The sequence below is a fragment of the Pseudoliparis swirei genome, chromosome 2 (genome assembly GCF_029220125.1).
Source record: "Pseudoliparis swirei isolate HS2019 ecotype Mariana Trench chromosome 2, NWPU_hadal_v1, whole genome shotgun sequence".
In the NCBI taxonomy this organism is placed as follows: Eukaryota; Metazoa; Chordata; class Actinopteri; order Perciformes; family Liparidae; genus Pseudoliparis; species Pseudoliparis swirei.
Genome location: NC_079389.1, coordinates 14,391,819 through 14,414,162, shown reverse-complemented (window position 1 = coordinate 14,414,162; position 22,344 = coordinate 14,391,819). Strand labels below are relative to the sequence as shown.

Below are 22,344 nucleotides of genomic sequence, written 5' to 3'. Positions count from 1 at the left end.
CTGTCTCATTTCTGCTGATGGCAGCACTATGCTAATAGTGTTGGAATTTTCTGTACACCTTTCCAAACAATCACAGCGGTTTAGGTGGATGTATCTCGCAAAGCATGTGTGCAAAAGTATTTGTTTATATACATATCACTGCAGTTTACAGAAACAATCAGCACCCACGTTTTCCTTTTCTTCATACATTTGGCATGGTTCTCAAGAACTCAATCTGAGTTGAGTTATGTTGACCACACTTGACAAAAGTTCATGAACCACTGCAGGTTTTTATCTTTCCAACGATGTGATTCTTTATCAAAACAATGTGCTCGGTTCATGGACCGGATCCCTCTTCCACTATCATGTTGCAGCTGCTGTTCATCAGTGTTTGCATGAATGTTACGTACTCTAGAAGAAAAAAATACATGTTCAGATTGGACAAATATAACCCTGGGTTCCATCGTGCTGTGTGTAAGCACCACTTCAACAGTCCCGTACTACAACTACAGGACAATCTGTTTTAAAGAGTAAGCACTTTAGGTCTTGGACTGGAACGGTGGTCTCTATTCGTCTTGTAATGACAGGAAGAGAACTTATCACTGCACCGGAGTTAGTTTGTTCTGCAGGTGTTGTGTGTGTGTGTGTGTGTGTGTGTGTGTGTGTGTGTGTGTGCATGGATACATCACATGGGTTTGTACAGTTCTGGGTCATTTTCAAGTAGCGCCTTAGATACATTACATTTTACTTAAAAAAAACAGTAGCTTGTGTTTAAAAGACTGATACAGTTTGTAAAATGCACTGGTCTAATCCATAAATCATTAAATGTTAAACTCTGTGGAAAGAAATTTGCAATATTATAATTTGAAAACTGAGTAGTAATTGCCACTGTGTGACTGTGTGGGCTGCTTGTGGGCATGAATCATCCTCCAAGAGACAGCAGGTCTTATATACTTCGTGATATCCACCTCAGTAACAAATTCTTTGACATTATGTTGAGGTGTGAAAACAAGAAGTTCGACTGTATGCTGTGTGAAATATAGCTCGAGGTTGGTTAGACTTTCCAGAATTCTACTTGACACACTCGTGCAAGTTGTATCATGAGATGAGCAGAATAACATTTTAATGGAGATGTTCACATATTTTAAAATACAAAAACAGTCGTCGTAGTCATGTACAGTCATTTTACTTTGACACTGACCATTGGCTCTCGGGCTGAACGCTCATTCTGTAAAGGTGAAAGTAGTAAAATTCATCTTGAGTCTACTTATCAGTGGCTCATGGCCAGGAATCTGCCTCTTCCCTGGAGCATTTTAAACAGCTGCAGCTGGGTATATTAGCGCTGGAATGGGTCTTGTGTACAGCTTGGGGAACTGCCAGGACCATGTGCTAAACTGGGTTTCCTAATGACATAAACAGGCTGCATGTAACAGTGAGTTACCTGTTAAGGCCAGAGCTGTCCCCTGTGACACAGAATAATGCATTTAATGTATTTTGGCTGTAAGAGCAAATGTATTGCGCCCAGACTCCCACAACAACAGAAGGATGGAGGGAAGGAGAACACGAGGGGGGAGGAAAGAAGAGAAACTAAACAAAAAACAAAACAATATATCTTTAAAAAACAAGTGAGAGAGAATACTCAAGGAGGGAGAAAACAGAACATAGTGTTTGCAAATCACAAATTAAAAGCATAAGTTTTGTCAGCCTTATTTTGAAAGAGTAGGCAGGTAGAGACAACCTCTCCTGGGCCTCCTGTCATCATTCACAGCAGCAGTTAAGGATGCAAAACTAGAAATATCAGAGGAACATCAACTGTAATATCAACCCTGACTTTCTCTACTATCGGCATCAAAGGCTACAGAGAGTAAAGGTTGTGTTGGTATTACCAATTTATACAACATTAAGATTTGATCCACAATCCTACATATAGTTTTTGTATTTAAAAGCTTTTCTCTCAAGAATTGATTGCATATCTATTGCTTCCAAGCGGTTCACGACTCGCTCGCAGCTAACGGTGCGACCAGTCCTAGCAGCGCTAGTGCACACAGTGCAAACAATGGCAACAGTGCTGACAGAGCTAAAAGTGACTTCCTTTATGTTCAGAAAAACTTTACTCCGCAATATGTTTACACAGCAAATAATGGCTTGTTTCTATATTAATGTTGTGAATATAAAATGTAGCACCTTTAACAATATCAAATATTTAGGACTCTTTATCATCCAAAATGTACAGTGCTCACTGGAATATGGTCGTACATTTAAGAAAATAAAGTTGTATTGTCTCATATAGACATTGTATTGGAAGAATATGAGATCAATGATTGTACTATGTAAAGATCCAAGAGGAAACCATTTTTCTTCAGGGTTCATAAATCATGCCATTTCTGCAGAAATGACTTTTTAAAGATCACAGTGTTGTATTTAAAGTGACCCATCATATGATTAACTCTCAACATCACGTAACATTCAAATATATACTCACCAGCCTGATCAGTGCTGACGGTGACGATGGCTACCTGTCGGGGGAAGGAGCTCATGTCTGAAACACCATTGAGGGACTCGATCTCAAAGGTGTAGTTGGCGTGCGCTGAGAAGTCCATGATGGTCACAGTGGCGTTGGTCAGGCCTGAAGGTCGTGGTAGGAAACGAAGCTCCTCCTCACAGAAATGGCACTGGTCGGGCTTGGGGCCACAGCGTTTGCACTGGACGTTGTAAGTGAGATCCCGGCGGCCCCCGTTGTCGTCGGGAGGTGACCACTCCAGCATCAGGCAGGTGCCGTTCAGGTTAAACAACAAGTTGCGCGGTGGAGACGGAGGGCCTGCAGTCGTAGAAAGTAAAGGTCACGAATAGATATATCAGATATACAGTATCAGTGTTTAGGCTGACGTTAAAAAAAAGAAAATACACAATTAGCTGCGTGATGTTTATAAAGTGGATCATTGTATGGCTTATCAGCCCTGGTGGCAATGCCATCTTCCTACAGGACCATTTATAAGCTGTATGAGGATGATCTTTTCTTTCTCCCTCTGCTTTTATTCATCAAAGGGTGAATTTCTGCTATTTCCTCATCTTTTATTGTATGTATTCAAGACCTTCCAATGCACAATCCACCACTTCCCCATAACTACGATTACTTACAGTGCGTCCATAACTGAATGTTTCTATCTGCCACCAGCTGTCCAGACTCCAGGGAATCTTCATAAGGGCCCACACATATGCTTCAAATCTGTTGATTCTAATCATTAAGTATTATTCTGTTGCTAACCTCAATAAATAGTTTCATACATTTCCAATTGATCTCTCCTTATTGATCAGTGGGTGGGACACTTTCAACACAGCAGTCCCCTAGAGTAACCAAGCTGCCAGTGTTATTCATACTGAAGAAAAGCAAAATAGACTAAATTGACCCCTGAGATCCAAGACATCATCCTAAATACTTTGCAAAAATATGAATCTAAATACATTGCAGTATAAGAATTGTAAATATCACACATTCCTGCGGTTCCACGTCACTCTTTGTATAAATTATTATTATTTCACCTCACCTCCCCTCACATTTCCCTTGCTGAGGAATTGTTGTGCCCTCCATGTGTGTGTGTGTGTGTCCGGGTCAGTATTGTGCCATAGCACGCAGCCAGCTGTCAACAGGGTGGAGTTCCAAAGCCTGAGGTATTTGAAAAGTCCCGTCCTGTCAAGCTCACTGTCTGCCTCGACAATGGGATGCTTCCCTCTCCTTCTCCATCCCTCCATCCCTTCATCCCTTTGCTAACAATCTCAGTAGACAGGAAAGCTCCCCCTACACCTCCTCCACTTCTGTCAGCGAATGTCCATTCTCTCTCTCTTTATCGGGTCCTGCGTCTATTGTGCATTATCTCACCTCTTCCATTCTCTCCATCGAAAAGAATCCACCCACCTCCCCTCTTGCAGCGCAACCCCGCTGCCATCAATCAGCTCCCTTTCTCCTCTAGGGGGAGATTGGTATCAGCACCCTCCTTCCTTTCTCTCTTCACTGTCTACTCAATCCAGCCTATACACTTTCTCTTCACCTTTATCTCTCCTCCTTTCTTTCTTGCTCCCTGCCTTTGTCTTCCTCTCAGGTCCTCAGTCTTCAATCTCTGTTTCTTTAATTTCTACTTAGACTTCAAGCAAATAGTTTATGCTCTTGTCAACAAGCTGCTGTTTAAAATGCATTATGAGTCACGAGTATAGTAGATGGGGAAGTCTACACCTCTTAGCTCGGCAGGTTGTAACACTCCATAAGCATTTATACGCAGGGTTTGTATTAGGAGCCAATGTGGTGTTGCAGATTCAGGATGTGCTTTTGCCTCCAATATTTAGTTGAACACCTAACGACATCAACAGTTGAAGAGCCCTGGATAAAGACACTATCAGCAGATGTAATTTAAACACGGTATATTTGACCTAAACCTAATCTCGCAAACAACCCACCATATTCAAAGTAGACTTGTGGCACTGTGCTGGTGTTACATTTGTATATTCATTGTTAATATTGTTAACTGGTTGTTGGTCTAATGGCTCCACATATCAGTAGCACAACTAGAAATACCACATTATTCGGTAACAATTTATAATAACTGCACACTTTGAAACATGAGTTAAGTATAAGTAAATACTTAATACATCATTTAAAAAGCATTGTTTCACACTTTATAAATAATGGATTCACCATTTGTAAAGGGCGTGCAGTTACTGCCTACATTCTGTGTTACCCATTATTCTTCACTGAAACTGTAACACCCTGTTCTGTTTCTCCTGTGTTCCGTGTCTCCGATGTCTCCTCTGTGTCTTCTCTGTCTTAATTGTTTAATTCCCTGCACCTGCCCTCAGCCACTCTTGTCTCGTTACTGCCTGATGTCGTACACCTGTGTTTCCCCCCCTATATATTGTGTCAGTCTTTCACTTGTCTCCTGTTGGATTGTCGTCTATAGTTCCGTGTTCTTTTCCCGTCGTCCTGTCCGTGTTCCTGATTCTGCCTGTTGACCCTGCCTGCCCTGAACCGGGTTTCTCTGCCTGCCCCTTTTTGGACCTTGTTGTTTTTTTGTAAACTGTTTTGCCTTATTAAAGAGCGCCTTTTTTTGTTATTCATATTGCATCCAGCCTGTCTCTCTGCGCCTGAGCCTCACCCTCTGACAAGAACCTGACAAACGGGTTCATATTGTTTTTGTAATTGACATATCTATCTATATATATATATATACTGTATATATTCGTGTGGGATTTAGTGGTTATATAATAGCAATGCAACAGTGTAGCAGTGGATTTGGAACTGTAAACTCATAGCTTCTTCACAACAACTTGGCTCTGTCTCTCCGTTAAAGATAAATATACGCTTCCACCCTGAGCTCTCAGACGTGGCCCCCGTCTATCTCAGTGACAGCTAAATAGCTTTTTAATTTGAAGGAGAATTAGTCCGGTTAAACTGTAATTTAATGCAAATATGAAGCCGTAATGACAGTCGGTAAATCATCAATGAAGACGAGGCGGCTGAACAAAAGCCGTGTAATTCATCCAGAGGCTCTCTAATGCACATCTTCACACCAGATAAGTCCTGCAGATGAGACGCAGCTATTTCTGAGAGACCGTAACCAATAACTTACCCGGACTGTCAGGCACACACGAGTACAGAGATCTTTTAATATGTATTCATAATTTAAAACTCATCTATGTGGTTACGTGTCTAATGAGTAATACGTAAGGATCAAGCCCCGGGCGCTGGTCTACTCACGTGTACAGGCCATTGCTGGAGGGTCTCTCTCCGCCCTGAAGAAGCCTGTCTCACAGCGGCAGATAGCAGCCCCTTCTCCGTAGCTGATGCTGTGCGGAGGGCACTTTGAACACATGGTGTTTCCAGCATATGCTTTGTAGAAGCCTGGGTGGCATGCTGGTGGTGACAGGACACAAAGAAATAACATATTATGATACAAATGAGAGCAAAGCCAGACCATGGGTAGAATGTACAGGATACAATGTCACATGAAAAAAAAAATACATATCCGTATGATGTTTACCAATGTAAGAGGACCCAAGCGGACAGATATTGTTTGCTGACAATAAAACCAGCAATGACATAATGTTAAAAAAAAAAAATATTAGCGAAGAATTATTTAAAGCAGCCATATCTAGGGATTGAAGTGGCCTTGTGTCTGTCAATATTGAATCAGGAATTCAGCATTTTCAGCAATGCTAACCCCCTGGTATTCATCAGACTTTTAACAGATTCATGAAAATCAGGTTTTCTTTTCAAATATGGAAATTGACACAAAACGATTCACTTAAAATAAAGTGACCATCTGCTCTGGTTTGGGAACTTTTATTCAAAGTTGATGAAGTAGAATCTTTCTTTTACATAAAAATAAAGGAAGCTCAACGTACACATGAGAAAGATATTTTCTCAACTGAAAACACTTGCAATTCAGATATTTCTTCCACGTTCCTGAATGTAACAATAATGTTAACAGCTATGAGATGTTAACACCAAAGCTTTTCCTATGATCACAAGAGAAAAAATATCATGAATACTCGCTACATACTCTCTGATTTGAGCAGGCGAATAATATCAGCCGCATGTTAAAGCTGAGTAAATAAGAAAACATAAATCGTATCGCCTTATCTCCACCATTTCAATTAGCCTAGATTGCTGCATAAAATTTCACTTTTGAGAAAATATGTTGTAACTCCCTGTACTCTTTCCTCACAAACAAGGTCTGAAACTCCTCAGTTTTAAAACGTTTGCTAAGTGTGAGTGTGTTTGTTTAATCCAGTGCTCACTGCTAAAAGGGTGCCTGTATGAAATTGGGTATTGAAGAGGCTCTGTTGGTTACATATTCACACAACCACATGTATAACAACCGAACACAGATGTGTTGTATTAAAGAAATCACAGAGAAAGTGCCAAGAATTCCCAAAATGCATGCCGTTTGAGTGTTGTCCCGTCATGGCTTGAAATTATGTGTCTCGTTTCCAGGTTAAAGGAGATAGAAAAGTAAGGACTACAACTAAGTCACTGCTCCAGTGTGGGTTTGATTGATCAAATTTAATACATAAAAGAAGCCTCTCTTATTCAAGAATACAAAGAAAATAAACAAAAAAGATGCTGTTACGAAAGTAATTAGAAACCAGCTGCAACAATGGCTTTTAATAGCATTTCCCAACTTCCATAGCACTTGTATGTCACAAAGACGCGTAAACCTCTCCTGCCTGGTGAGATTTCCAATGCTGTCGGTTGTCACCAAGCAGATCGATTTAACAAGGTAACACAAGCTGAGCCATTTGAAAATTCACCTTGAAGCACAGAGTGGCTCCATTGCTGTGATAAATGGAGCTGTAGGGAGGGCAAGGAAGCTGGAACCCATGACTGCTTTCATCGAATGGGATCAATTAAGACAGACACACACACACACACTAACACACGCACACACACAGGCGCACATACACATACACAAACCACGCATGTATTTAGTGGTCATCTGTTGAAGGATTGTTTGTTAAAACCTATGAAGCCTAATCGTAATCCACCGATCGATAGAATTCCGAAAAAAACGGTCTTTTTACTTGGTCTGTACATTTACAGGTGAATTGCCTCAATTTTGTAATTGCTTTGTTTGTTTGTTGTTGGTTTGACAGAGGCGTTGAACAACGTGACATACACCTGTACATTCCGCTCACACAGGCACACACTGTGCATCAGCATGATAAGTGGCATCCCCTATGGCTAACCAAGGCTGCCTGCGTCATTAACCTCTGTCCTTGAGGCAAAAAGCCTCCGTCCACTCCCCCACCTCTTTAGTCTTTAGACCCTGTTTTAGACTCTGACAACCTAATGACGCCCCGGCCTGACCTTCGCTGAACTGAGGGGATATTTCTTTTCTAACCATGAGGCGTCCTGCTGCAATCTGTGTGGCCGGGCTCTGCTCCAAGGCCGTGGTGGTGCTGTACTATGACTGACCATGCATCAACAGGATGGACACACACGGGGTGGCAAGGAGGTTAGCACACACCCACACACACACACACACACACACACACACACACACACACACACACACACACACACCAGTGCACATGGCAGCAGCAATTACAAACAGAACATTGAACTAGTCAAACGTCTTGAACTTGTGAAATGAAGGAAGCCTGGGGATGTTGACTATTAAGTAGTTATATCGTGGACGGCTGGTAATTGGACTGATATTTGTATCGCGTCTTACAACCACTCAAATATACTGCACGTCAGATCCATACGGATGAAAAATAAACTCTGTATTGGACAGAGTTTGAGTAGGAAAGCCAAAACAAAATAGCACAGTGGAAGGATGCAACAGGATGAATGAGTGTGATATGTGTGTGTGTGTTACTGAAACAAATCCCTTTTTCGAACACTTTTATCGAGGTCATAGAAATTTCACAAGATATGTTAACAAATGAATTAAGTGAGAGAAATACTTTCTGGGAAACCAAAATTTAAACTGAATGTGCATAAGAACACAGACAAAGTTATAAACCTTCATAATGCACTCGGATGTCTTATACGATCAGCTCTGTATTAACAAACATGTGTTTTTCACATTTGATTGATAAGTACAATTACATCCACATAGTTGATCACAGTCAGCCAACTCTTTTAGAAAATAAAGATTACACAGTGTCATAACCTGATGCCTCATATAACAACCGGACATACAGAGCTCATGTCTGCATCGAATGTTCTAAGGTGGACTCAGCAGACATCACATACATCAATGTATCATCAATAGCATTATGAGACTCATCAAGCATGAGGGACACTGAATTACAAAACGGCCTGCCTATATTAGATATACACACAATGTTTTATGTAATATTTATCATACATAATGCATTACCCCATGTAGTCCATTATAGATGTGCACTTTATGGAAAATGTTATTAAAGATAGAATTAAAAAGAAACGTGACGGATGCTGTGTGGATTCTTTCCATCAGACATAAAGCATAGTGTGTGAGTGTTTGGATAACTACTGAACACGCCGCTGACACTAGCAGAGGTGAGCAGGGGATGAGAGAATAGTACCCTGACTTCCTGGTGTTTGAGGCTCTGATCTAACTCTCGGCCCTCCACCCAAGGTTAATGAGATCTGGAAGTCAACCAGAACATCTACATCTCAGAGCCCCGAGCCGGGCCCTGAGACCCAAAGGCAGCAGATTGGTTTACGAGGCTTGCCACTTCATACTCATTGGACCTGAACAACGGCAGAGCAACTGGCAGCCACATCGTGTACAGGGAGCAGAACTGTCAGTCTCCCTCTGCTTGTCTGTTTGTCACTGGCTGTTCTTTGTTGGTTTCATAAATATAATGGTTCGCTAAGCTGTGGCCCCTTTGTCGAAAGTGGTTGGACAATTTGGTGGGTCCACGTATGTTTTTATTGTTTTTTAGAACTGAAAAGGGGTTTCCTGCATTAATTATAATTATGAAACATGCGTCACCCTGGCCCAAAACAGGTGCTGACCACAATTGGTTGTTCAACTACCTTTCCATGCCATATTGCAGAAATATATATTTTTTTAAAACACTTGTTGCCATTGAAGCTGAGGTGTTGCAGAATCTTCAAATTCTGAACTTCTTGTCTGGCAATAATGTTCAAATGATGAATCGCCACAGTCTTCCACAATCTATATACACTTAGCTAAGATTAATATTGAGCTTTACATGAAACAAAGCACTTCTCACTCAGGTAATTATCATTATTACCCTTAATCCTTACTACATTGGACATATCAATGTGAAAATTATGGTCTTTAAATCAAATTTAGGTGGAATCCTTGGTGACCTAGGGGTTAAGGTGACAGCCATGGACCATTTATAGTCATTCCTCATCTCTCTCTCCCCTTACTTCCTTTCATCTATTTACTACAGCAACCTAATGAGGTCATACACATATCTCAAAATATTGATGTGCAAACACTAAAAACATTTTACACCTTGTTTGAATACTTTATGCAGTCTGGCCGATCAATTCTGAGTGACGGGATGTTTCCCTCAATTAGATCTGAGCTCACTTTAACCCTTGTGTTGCCTTAGGGTCATTTTGACCCGAATCAATATTACACCCTCCCCCCGCTTTAGGATTAATTTGACCCCATTCAATGTTTAATGTCGGTGTTCTTTCGGTAGTCAACAAACAAACATAAAGTGCCTCACACTTAAACTTGGAAAACAATATTAATTCTAATAATGTTCTGGAGGTTTTAATTGCTGGCGTCAAATTGAATCCAAAGGATAAAATATGTTAGTAAATATAAAGGTAACAGGAGGGTGAAACATTGAATCGGGTCAAAATGACCCATAGGCGGGGGGAGGGTGTAATATTGATTCGGGTCAAAATGACCCTAAGGCAACACAAGGGTTAAGTAGTTGCATTTTAGTGTCCCATTAGATGTTGTTAAAGACTTCCAAACCGATTATTCTTTACTGGTAACTGCATATATCTGTGTGTGTGTTTGTGTGTGTAGGTCGATGTGTGCGGGTGTAAATTACATTCTTTGCCGTGCATAGCCGATGATGAAGGGAGCCTCTCCCGGTGGTCAGCGAAGAAGAACGATTCCAAGAGGAGCACAATTCTGCAGCATTTACTTGCAGAACCACATCAACAAATGTTGCAGAATAGTTCAGCTCTTGAAATCAAAGGCAGCGGGGTGAGGAGGCGATGCAAAAGATGAGAGACCATTGCAGAGATGATGGCGTTATAGTCGAGATGCAGCCTGAAACTTATTGCATATGAAAAAAAAAGCCGGACTATTTTCAGTTTCATTCCACACAAACATTCCACATTAAACTATAAAATAACACAAATAAAAGCCTTTTTTTCTGTACACATCTTGTCGATGCATATCTTATCAGAATAGTGCCTATTCTCTTTTACCTTTTGCCATAAATACGAGTATTCATCATACTCCATCAGGGGGAAATTACAACCTATATTTTCCTAGCTCATACATCATGTTCAGATGTACTTGCCTGCCAATATAAGTGAGATATGATACAGCTCCATGATACAGGTTAGATAAACAGTACAGAGTTCTCTTATGTCCACGAGCCAATCAGAAACAACACTCTCTCTTCCTCCCCCTGTCTTCTTTAGCTGAAAGGATTCTCTCTGGTTCTTCGTGGCTCTCTCCAACACATCTCCCCCGAAGTGTTGAGAAGAGGGGTTTTCTTAATCCGTGACACAAGGTGTGTGAGAGACAGTTAAATAACTATAAAGTGTATTATATATTGTAATCGTCGACGTCATAATCATCAAATATCGCCACTTTCAAAACTTATGTCAAAGGTTTGCCGAGCTTCTTCCTTCCATCCGTTGCTCTCCTTCTCTACTTTTCTTACATGTAGAGTATACTTGTACGGTGTATTTACATTATATATAGTATTCCACTTTGTGATGTATTGAATATATGGGTTTTGTATTGAGACTTCTTCTGTATTGGATTATATCAAACAAATTGTGCAACAAGGTTATGATTTCCCCTAAATGAAAATAAATAAATAATAATCTTTAATAAATGTCCATATATTTGACCACTCACTTTGCCTTCCACAACGCATGCATGAGCTCAGAAGTGTTTAAGAGAATCTGTCTTTCAACCCATTGGACGTTAACCTCTTTTATTCACTCGCTGTGCCTCCTGATTATAATCTCTACAACGGCATTTACAGATCTCGGCCTGTGGTGGCTTTACAAAGCGCTGACGCTTACCAGCGACATAGTCAAGGCTGTTTAATTTCTTCCCTTATCTACTCTCTTCTGCCAATTATTTGAACTTCTTCTTTTGCATTGTTTTTTTTGTTTTTTCTTCCTCGCCTCAGCTTAAATAGACTGATATTTTGTAGCATTTAGGTTTATTGCGTTGAATCAGCCTTTGATAATAAGATACAATGATTGGTGATCACAGGTAATAGAGGTAAAGCTCTTTTAACGCAGGCCATTTTTGTTAGTCGAAAAACAAACAATACTATTAACGAGGATAATTATAGCTAATTATCTCCATTGACAACATGCACAATAGGGGATGTTTAGGACTTTGCATTTGAATCACTTCCATTTAAAGCTCTCTATTACCATTACAATCACTGCTTCATGCAATGCCTACTTCAGCTATATCAAGTCGAGGCTCAGACCCTTTTCCTTTCTCCAAGCCCTGTTATGATTCCTGCACATGTTCCTCTCTGCACACCTGTTCCTGATTTCCACACCCTTGTTTTCTCAGCACAGGTTCCCTGAGGAGTCTTGTCGTCGATGTTTACATTCAGAGCATCCTTCAGTGTATCCTTCAGGTCTAATAGTTTGGTGGGAGAGCAGTGGTGGAAAAGGTATTCAGATCTTTTACGAAAGTAAAACTAGCAATAATACAAATATTCTGTCTTAAGTCCTCAATTCAAGTACAGAAGCACCTACATATATTTTAGGTAACAAAAGTAAAAGTATTAATTATGCAATTATTTTAATTATCGATGCATAAATGTGAAAGCGTCACTGATCTTGAAGCTGGTAAAGGTGGAGCTTATTGTATATACTTCCAGATAGGTTCAACTTAATAATGCATCTGCATGTATTGTTTAATTGTTGCTGAATATTAATATTTTGTAGTTATATGAATCTATAAAAACTAACCATTAAGTAACTGTAATTAGTACACAATAACTAGTACAATGTGCCGTAGAAGTAGAAAGTAACACACTATTTACATACTGCAGTAAATAACAAATAAACAGCACTGAAGTATAAAAAGTCAAAAGGTACCTGACCCGTACACACCTACAGGTGACAGCCTAGAACCTGTTACACAAGATATTCACTGACAATCAACACCATTGAAATATTGTCTGTACTGTGCACTGTAACAAAGTCCAGTTTAAGTGATTGTGCTTTTGGGACATGCAGCCCATCATCAATCAGCATGTGTCCCCTCGACTCATCGTTACAAGCAGGTCCTTGCATACTAACACTTAACACAGTCTGTTCCTTTTGTTGTGTTATATGAATGGACTTGTAGATTTCTACATTTCTGGAAGATTAATTGCAGCAGCATCAGAGACATCTGGCGTCGATATAAATGTGTGTCTTTCCTGTTTGATTGTTATTCAACGAACATTAAAGTTTGAATTTTGGCATCCAAGTTAGTAAAATGTATTAGTGCTCTGGATTTGGCTTTTTAAAGGGAGATAAAGGTGAGAGGTGAACAAAGACAAACCCATAAAAAAACAAAGTGGTAATTAACAGCGAGACAATGCGATGAGGATGACAACAGTGCTGGATGGGCTCATTCAGGGGCAGCCATTGTTTATATATCAGGGACATTATCAGAGACACCGATCTTTTTATGGACTTTACAGAGGTCAGTCTCACTGATCCCTTTATGGCAATGTCTATAGCAACATAGAGTCTTGTGCCAAATGAAATAACAGACTAGTAAACTTTACCAAAGACATCCGATAACTCAGAGAGAGCAGACACTTCCTCTAAATCTCACTTTGAAGACACAACGGTGGCTTCGGGATGGACAATAAAGCAGTGTTTTTATGGTCTGAGCTTGACGGATGAGATAATGTCCTCACTGGCTCCTAGAAAGCACTGACCTGTATTTGGATATCTCTTATGCATGATCAACAGTAAATCTATTATAGTGCTTATCGTTGCCTAGTGGCATGAACCCCTTCAACTATTCGTGGAATGTGCCACTTGTTGCCCTGCAAGCGGTGGCGTTTAAGGATGGGGATGTCAGTTGGTAGCTTTGTCCATCTCTTGAACGGTTTGGTCCAGATCAAGAATTCTTAAAGCAATAGTCGGATATTTTGAAATATGAGATGTTTTTGCCGAAATTTCATTCATATTGTCTGTATTGTACACTACCGTTCAAAAGTTTGGGGTCACTTAGAAATGTCTTTATTTTTCAAAGAAAAGCACTGTTTTTTCAATAAAGATAACATTAATCAAAAATACACTCTATACATTGTTAATGTGGTAAATGACTATTCTAGGTGGAAACGTCTGGTTTCTAATGAAATATCTCCATAGGTGTATAGAGGCCCATTTCCATCAACTATCACTCCAGTGTTCTAATGGTACATTGTGTTTGCTAATCGCCTTAGAAGACTAATATCTGATTTGAAAACCCTTGTGCAATTATGTTAGCACAGCTGAAAACAGTTATGCTGGTGATATAAGCTATACAACTGGCCTTCCTTTGAGCTTGAAGTTTGAAGAACAAAATTAATACTTCAAATATTAATCATTATTTCTAACCTTGTCAATGTCTTGACTATATTTTCTATTCAATTTTCAATTCATTTGATAAATAAAAGTGAGTTTTCATAGAAGACACAAAATTGTCTGGATGACCCCAAACTTTTGAACGGTAGTGTATATGAGTAACAGCCAGGAGGCATTTAGTGTTTAGCTTAGAATAAAGACTGGAAATCTGCCACTTTATAAAACTTAAACTTAATTAAAACTATTTGTTCAACAACCACATGTCACATTAATATGTATATTGATGCACCCCGTATGAAGATTTCTGTTCATTTTGGTGACGTGAAATTTTTTGTGCTGGGTCGGATTTTCAGAGGCAAGATGTCTAGAAAACCAATGGCTAAAGGTTTATGATAGATGTGCTGGGAATTTTCATTATCCCCGAGTACGCATGACACAACTCTCCATTGTAATGTATTTCTCGCATCTCAATCCTTTTCCGTTATTATTATCTATTTGTTTGGCTTCTTTGTCTTTTGCTTTACCAGATGCATCTGCAGTATGCTTTTATCCCTCTGCACTCAAAAAAACGATTCAAGCCCTTCTTAGAGGTGACACATTTAAATATTGTTTGATACATTTAAATAAATCAATTACAAAACGAAGATATTTATTTTGAATGGGTGTAACACAAAATGTATGAATACTTTCATTTATTAGATTTATTTAGGCTACACTCACAAAAACGATTCAAGCCCTTCTTCGAGGTGACACATTTAAATATTGTTTACAAAAATAGATATTTATATTTAATGGGTGTAACACAAAATGTATGAATACTTTCATTTATTAGATTTATTTAGGTTAGACGGTGTGCATATCAACTCAAAATAAATGTGTTTCATTGAGGACTACCCTTTGCGCATGCGCCTTCTGAAAATCAGTTGTTTGCATGAGGTGCAGACACTTTCAGGGTTGTACGGTGGTGTAGTGGCTAGCACTGTTGCCTCACAGCCAGAGGGTTGTGGGTTCAATTCCCAGTTGGGGCTTTCCTTCTGTGTGGAGTTTGCATATTTTCTTAGTTAGTTAGTTTATATTTTGAGTTGGACAAACACAAATTAATTTAATTTAATGAATATCGTTATTTTATTTTAGATGTATTTGATACAAATGAGTTGGACTAACTTAATTACATTGTATTGCACTGATGTGCTAAATTTGAGTTGGAGTTGCATATAATTATTGGATGGAAAACCTGCCAACAATTTAATTGAGTTCATCCAATGAGTCATTTCTTTGAGTGTGTGAATGTCAGTTTAGAGAGAGCAGATTAGTTTGGAAGAAAGACACCAGATGCAATTGTAGTGTCATTGGCAGAAAGGCTGTGAATATGCTTCATGAGATCAATATAAGAGGTGTATGAAAATATAGTCGTGTGTAAATTGCAACATTTTCAAGAAGGCAGCTCCTTTATACACTCAAAGAAATGACTCATTGGATGAACTCAATTAAATTGTTGGCAGGTTTTCCATCCAATAATTATATGCAACTCCAACTCAAATTTAGCACATCAGTGCAATAAAATGTAATTAAGTTCGTCCAACTCATTTGTATCAAATACATCTAAAATAAAATAACGATATTCATTAAATTAAATTAATTTGTGTTTGTCCAACTCAAAATATAAACTAACTAACTAACAAAATATGCAAACTCCATATAGAAGGAATGCCCCGACTGGGAATTGAACCCATGGACCTCTGGCTTTGAGGTGCCAGTGCTAGCCACTACACCACTGTGCAGCCCTCAAAGTGTCTTCACCTCATGCAAACAACTGATTTTCAGCTGGCGCATGCGCAAAGGGTAGTCCCCAATGAAACACATTTATTTTGAGTTGATATGCACACCATCTAACCTAAATAAATCTAATAAATGAAAGTATTCCTACATTTTGTGTTACACCCATTCAATATAAATATCTTCATTTTGTAATTGATTTATTTAAATGTATCAAACAATATTTAAATGTGTCACCTCTAAGAAGGGCTTGAATCGTTTTTTTGAGTGTTAGTAAAACCTTCATTCGCTGCCTCTGAAGAGCCTTTCGTTTACATTTATTTCTGTTTCCCCTGTGACTAAGTTTCATTATGATACTAACAAGGCTATATGTCTGAGGCCCTAATGCATTTATTACAAGATGTTAGGAATATTGGCATAACTTTGCCCCAAACTTTCCTCTCATTTGCTGCTTCCCATCCGCATGATTGATGGTGATTGTGATTTTAATACGCTTTTAAATGGACAGCAAATGGTCTTTAGCAGAAGTCGCATTAGCACAAAGACCTTCTTGTGGAAAATAAACAACAGCAATGTTTTCTAAAACAGCACAAACAAAGGAGGGAGATAATGACATGGCAGCCCTTTAGTAACATCAACAACAATATAATGGTGCTGGAGAGAAATTAAAATGGAGCAGTCGATTTAAATGCCTTCAGTGATGCTCTCTCTCTCTCCTTTAAATCTTACTCTCACAGATGTATGCAAACTGTCTTAAATCCAATCAGTTATATGAATAAGAGAAAGATATCTATAGATGCAAAGAAGTTTGCCCTAAAGCACGAGCATCAACATTTGTTACTCAGACTTTCAAGCCAAGCACGCTCGTACGGTGTCTCTCATGGACAAAAAGCACAAAGAGAGACGTTGTTGCTGTTGAGAAAAATGAAGGAGGCGACAAATCTCAAGAGGTGCCTGACAGTTATTGAAGTGCTCCCTCACACGTAGACTCCCTAGAAAAGTCGTTAGATTGCAAAACAGATCATTCTTGCAATTCGTAAAGTGTAAAAGAAATAAAGAAAGCCGATGATAATTATATTGTAACAGAAAAGAAAGTGCCAAATTACCTTTGTGAGAAGCGGCTGTGGGGATGTCAACAAGTGCAGTATGGTGCGAGTGAAATGTGACAACCTTGCTTTCTCATTTTGAGTGCGAAAGCGTCATTTGGATCTCGGAAACAACAGGAGGAAGACGATATGAGAAAATATGCTCACGTGTCTGATAGTAAACAGAAAGCATGATTTACCAAATGTAGACTGTAGGTATAAAACCTGCCATCGGCTGCCAATTTTTAAAGTTACGCCACAAGTTGCAAAAACATTCAAAAACTTTTCCCAACAAACTATCCTAGCCGTAATTATTTCAGGTCAATGCCTGACCTTAAACCTTCAATATAAATACTTTACCATCAACCATCTTGTGAGAGTTTCACTACTCATGGGTACCTTCTGGACGTGACCAAGGGCACCGCCACTGCGTCCTGCGCTGAGTACCGGCCAACACAACTGTTATTGGTCGAAAGAGAATCAAACACGCCAGAGCTTTTTTTAATCCTTGCACCAGCATGATGTGTGCAGCCAGACTTTTCTTCTTCTAGGTCTAGTTATGAGAGACTAGATAATATGCGAAAAACACAAACAGTAGTTGATTTAACCACATTTTGGACACAAAATAGTGTGATAAATATACTGAACATTCAAATCTACAGCAATTAAGCATCTTTTACAGTTTTGCCGATTGTGTTCATTATAGAAACCCATTTTAACCAACGTGAATTAAAGCTGACTACAGCTGTTTTCCTCCATTAAGAACAAAGACCAGCCTTTCATTTTTATTTTTTACAGCCATTACTTAGATCTGCAGTGGTTGAGAGTTTGTTACCTCGAGGAACAATGAATACAATTTTCAGCCACTGTACATACAAGTGCAGTTGAAATTGGATTTACAGTATTAAGATGTAACAAAATACTATTGAAAAATATGTCATTATATAATTAAAACTGCAACAACAATATATTATTATTAACACAATTGGTAGTAGTTTTAGAAGTATCATTGTTTTGGCTTTGTTGTTGTACTTTAGGCCAGTGGAAGTGTTTTGTCCTTGCTTTTCTTCATGATTGGTGTGCTACTGGGCACGTCTGGTCCAGGTGCAGTTTTGGACTTAGTTACCTTGCTTAGCGAAACACAGAAAGCACTCCAAGTGCAGTCATCTAGGATGATGGAGTGCACCTTCATGGGACAAGCGGGAAGCATTTGCCAGTAATTAGGGGAGAATGAGCACGATTGGAGCACAAGCTTCTCTTGTTAATGATCTGCGGAGCAGGCTCGGCCTGCATTCTGACTTCGATCTCAAACACACACATTTACAAACTCATTCATAGAACCAAAGTTGTTTGACGTTGTTACAGTTGTGTAATATGAAAAGCAGCTTCATCAAGTAACGTCTGACAAGTCAAACTGAATGAATCGTGTTTCCTTTGAGCGCTACAGTGACGTGCCAATCGATGGACCCACGCATGGACGAAGATACACTGAGGCAGAGCCGGGAAGCATGTACACAGCATCAACTTCCCCACACTCAACCTAAATAACACATGTCCTCTATCACAGATCATATAAGCCAGGCTCAGTTTGGAGGAAATACTGCTCATGGTATTGAACAATGTTAAATATGCGTCCCACTTGTGTCTTCATTTTCCTGTGCACGGGGCAACAGTTAAGGATTTATTCTGCTTCACCCCTACCTGCCTCCCATCTAATAAGGGAAAGGTCCAATCTGTTACGATCTCAGACACTTAGGAAGTAGGACCCAATTGCACGACCCGGGAGACAGAGATAAAGTATTTGTAAGTACTTTATTTTTCGGTTCTGCAGTGAACAAAGCGCTCACGTAGTGAGGATCAAAAACATCAAGAGCACAACATAACCCGACCTGATCATGGCAAAGACCAGACGAACTGACAAGGAACACTGGAATTTAAGCACATGGTAACAAGACACAGGTGGGACCAATCAGGGCGGGCTGACACTGATGAGCATAGGAGACAGGTGTGATGACAGGTGAAAACAATCAGGAAGCCTGGAATGAGAGAGGCGAACATAAATGACCTGAACCTCTCTAGCATATCTGTCCAGTTACCCCTCTAGGGCCAACTCCTGATGGCCCAGGCTGATTTAAAGTCGTGGATAAGAGTCTTGTCTCGATAAATGAAGCAGCTATCCAGCTTCTAGCCTCAGGACGTAACCCTTCCAGTCTACATTACGGACCTCCAGTAGCTTTAAACGCCACCCTTCAAAGAACTGGGGCGGTGGAGGGGCAAGTGTGTGCTCTCACACGGCTTGATTCTACTAACGTGAAAACTTGGGTGCACACTCAAGGTCCTGGGAGTTGCAAGCGTCCGACGCGGGTTGATGACTCTGGACACTGGAAACGGACCCAAATCTGGAGCCAGTTTCTTTGAGGGCCTGGACTGTAGGAGGAGCGACCTGATGAAACGTCCGCAACAGCCTTCATCCGAGCTGAACTGGAGAAGAGACTGGCGAGCACCAGCCCAAACTCTGCCAACGTCTGATCATGAAACCATTGACACAATGGAATGGAGAGAGACCTGGCCGCCGTGGGAAGGGTATTGTGGGCAACCTCGACCCATGTGAGGTGGTCACTCCAGGTGGTCTGGTTCGGGAGACGAGACAACGAAGCGTAGTCTCTAGTTCTACTGTCCATTTGACTGAGGGTGATATCCTGATGACAGGCAAACAATGTCATTAGGGAATCCATGGATCCTGAATACGTGATTCATCATGACCTCTGCGGTGACTTTGGCAGAGGGAAGCTTGGTCAATGGGATGAAGTGAGCCATTTTGAAAATCGATCAACCACTGTTAGAACCGTAGTCTTGCCTCTGGATGAGGAAATCCTGTCACAAAATCCATCGAAATGTGTGACCAAGGACGATGGAATCGCAGCGGCTGGAGCAAGCCCATCTTAACTTGAGATGAGGTCTTATTACACACACACCCGACAAGCCGCTACATACTCGGCCACATTTTTCTTCATGGATGGCCACCAGAAACGTTGTTGAATCCTGAACATTGTTCTTACTCCCCGGATGCACGAAAGCACAGATGAGTGAGCCCAGTGGATGACCTTGGAGTGAAGAGCCTCAGGAACAAACAGCAGATTGTTGGGACACGGTGCTGGATTCATGACATTTGCCTTTAAGTGGAAGGATGGTCTTGGCTCTACCGCAAGTGGTTCGGGATCGAAAAACGAGACAAAGCATCGGGTTTTGATTCTGAGACCCGAAAAGAGAGTGTGAAGTTGAATCTACTAAAGAAAAGTGTCCACCTGGCCTGACGGGAGTTGAGCGCTTAGCCTTTCTTATATATTCTAGATTCTTGTGATCTGTCCAGACTAAAGTTGCTCTGCACCCTCCAGCCAGTGTCTCCATTCCTCGAGGGCAGCTTTTACAGCTAACAATTCCTTGTTTCCACGCCATAATTCCGCTCTGCCGTTGTCAACTTCCGCGACAGGTAAGCACATGGATGCATCTTGTTGTCTTCTGCAGAACGTTGAGACAGTACTCCTCCAATTCCCTCATTGGAAGCATCCACCTCGACCATAAACTGGCGCTGGGGATCTGGAATGGTGAGTATGGGAGCTGATGTGAATCTATCTCTGAGAAGTTTGAAAGCAAGATCCGCCTGGGGGTCCACTTGAAGGAACCTTAGGAGAAGTCAGAACATGCAGAGGAGCAGCAACAGAACTGAAATTCCTAATAAACTTCCTATAGAAGTTAGCAAATCCTAGGAACTGCTGAACCTTTTTCCTGGAGTCTGTGTGGGCCACTGGGATACTGCACTGACTTTCGCAGGATCCATTTGGATATGATTAGGTGAGACTATGTATCCTAAGAAAGACACCTCTTCTGTGTGGAACTCGCACTTCTCTGCCTTGACATATAGCTGATTATCCAGTAGTTTCTGCAAAACATGGTTAACATGAGATTTAGCGTCTGGGGAGAAAATCAGTATGTCATCCAGATACACAAACACTGAAATATTCAAGAATTCCCAAAACCTCATTCACAAAAGCTTGAAAAACAGCGGTGCATTGCACAGTCCAAAAGGCATTACCAAGTACTCATAGTGACCATTCTGAGTGTTGAATCCAGTCTTCCACTCATCCCTTGTTTTATTCTAAACAAGTGATATGCATTTCTTAAATCCAACTTGGTGAATATGTTGGACGTATGAAGCAGTTCAAAAGCAGATGACATGAGTGGCAGAGGATAGCGGTTCTTCACCGTAATGTCATTTAGTGGACTGTAGTCTATGCAAGGTCTCAGAGACCCGTCTTTCTTTCCCACAAAGAATTCCGCTCCGGCTGGAGACGATGAAGGACGGATAATCCCTGATTTGAGTGAAGAGGAGATGTATTCATCCATTGCTGTTCTCTCAGGTCTCGAAATCGAGTAAAGTCTCCCTTGGGAATGGGGCTCCTGCAAGAGATCAATGGGACAGTCAAAATCTCGGTGAGGAGGTAGCGACAAGGCTTTAGACTTGTTAAACGCTTCTTTTAAATCATGGTAACAGGAAGGTACCTTGTGTAGATCAGGATAGTCAGGGTGATCTATAATGATCCTACTAGAGTCTGTTGGTGCATTAACAGGTTGCCTGCCCTTACAATCCTCTCCCCATTCCTTAACTTTCCTGAAGGCCAGTCTATGTGAGGATTGTGGATCTTCAACCAAGGAAACCCCAAAATAATCGGGTGCTGAGTCGACTCAAAAATATGAAATTGCATGCTCTCGGTATGGTCCTTATTTATAGTAATCTGTATGGGCTCAGTGCAATGGGTAACTGTGAACAACAAGCAAGGCACTGGCACTAACAGGATGAGATAGGGGGACAGTTTTTATTTTTAGCTGTTTGACTAGGCCCCAGTCTATAAGGCTCACGTCAGCCCCTGAGTCTATTAACACCCCTGGTCAATGGTCTGATTGTTAATACAAATGTCTACCTGAGTAACAGGTCGAGGAGGGAAGTCTCGGGAAACTTGCTCACCAGCGCCTCCTTTTGACTGGTGAGCACGATCTTTCCCAGGCATGAAGCGAGTTGATGACCCGGGGCCGCAGTAGAAACAGCAACCCTCCCAGACGGCGCTGCCTCTCCTCCAGAGAAAGCCTGGTTCTTCCAAGCTGCATGGGTTCACGGAGTCATTCGAAGTGTAGTCCTCTGATGGTCCGGTAACATGAGTGGAAATCCTCCGCTGGCGCGACCCG

The 22,344-nt window shown here is 40.7% G+C and overlaps 1 protein-coding gene across 2 annotated transcripts in view; it reads right to left on the bottom strand.

The window, feature by feature from the left end:
• Window positions 1-22,344, bottom strand: part of LOC130204506 (ephrin type-A receptor 6-like) — a 148,517-nt gene that overhangs the window by 61,248 nt on the left and 64,925 nt on the right. For both annotated transcript variants that reach the window (XM_056431292.1, XM_056431282.1), the window contains 2 exons: window positions 5,726-5,881; window positions 2,462-2,797 (listed from right to left, as the gene is read on the bottom strand). In XM_056431292.1, the coding sequence (XP_056287267.1) occupies window positions 2,462-2,797; window positions 5,726-5,881 (492 nt within the window). The remainder of the gene's footprint in view (window positions 1-2,461; window positions 2,798-5,725; window positions 5,882-22,344) is intronic.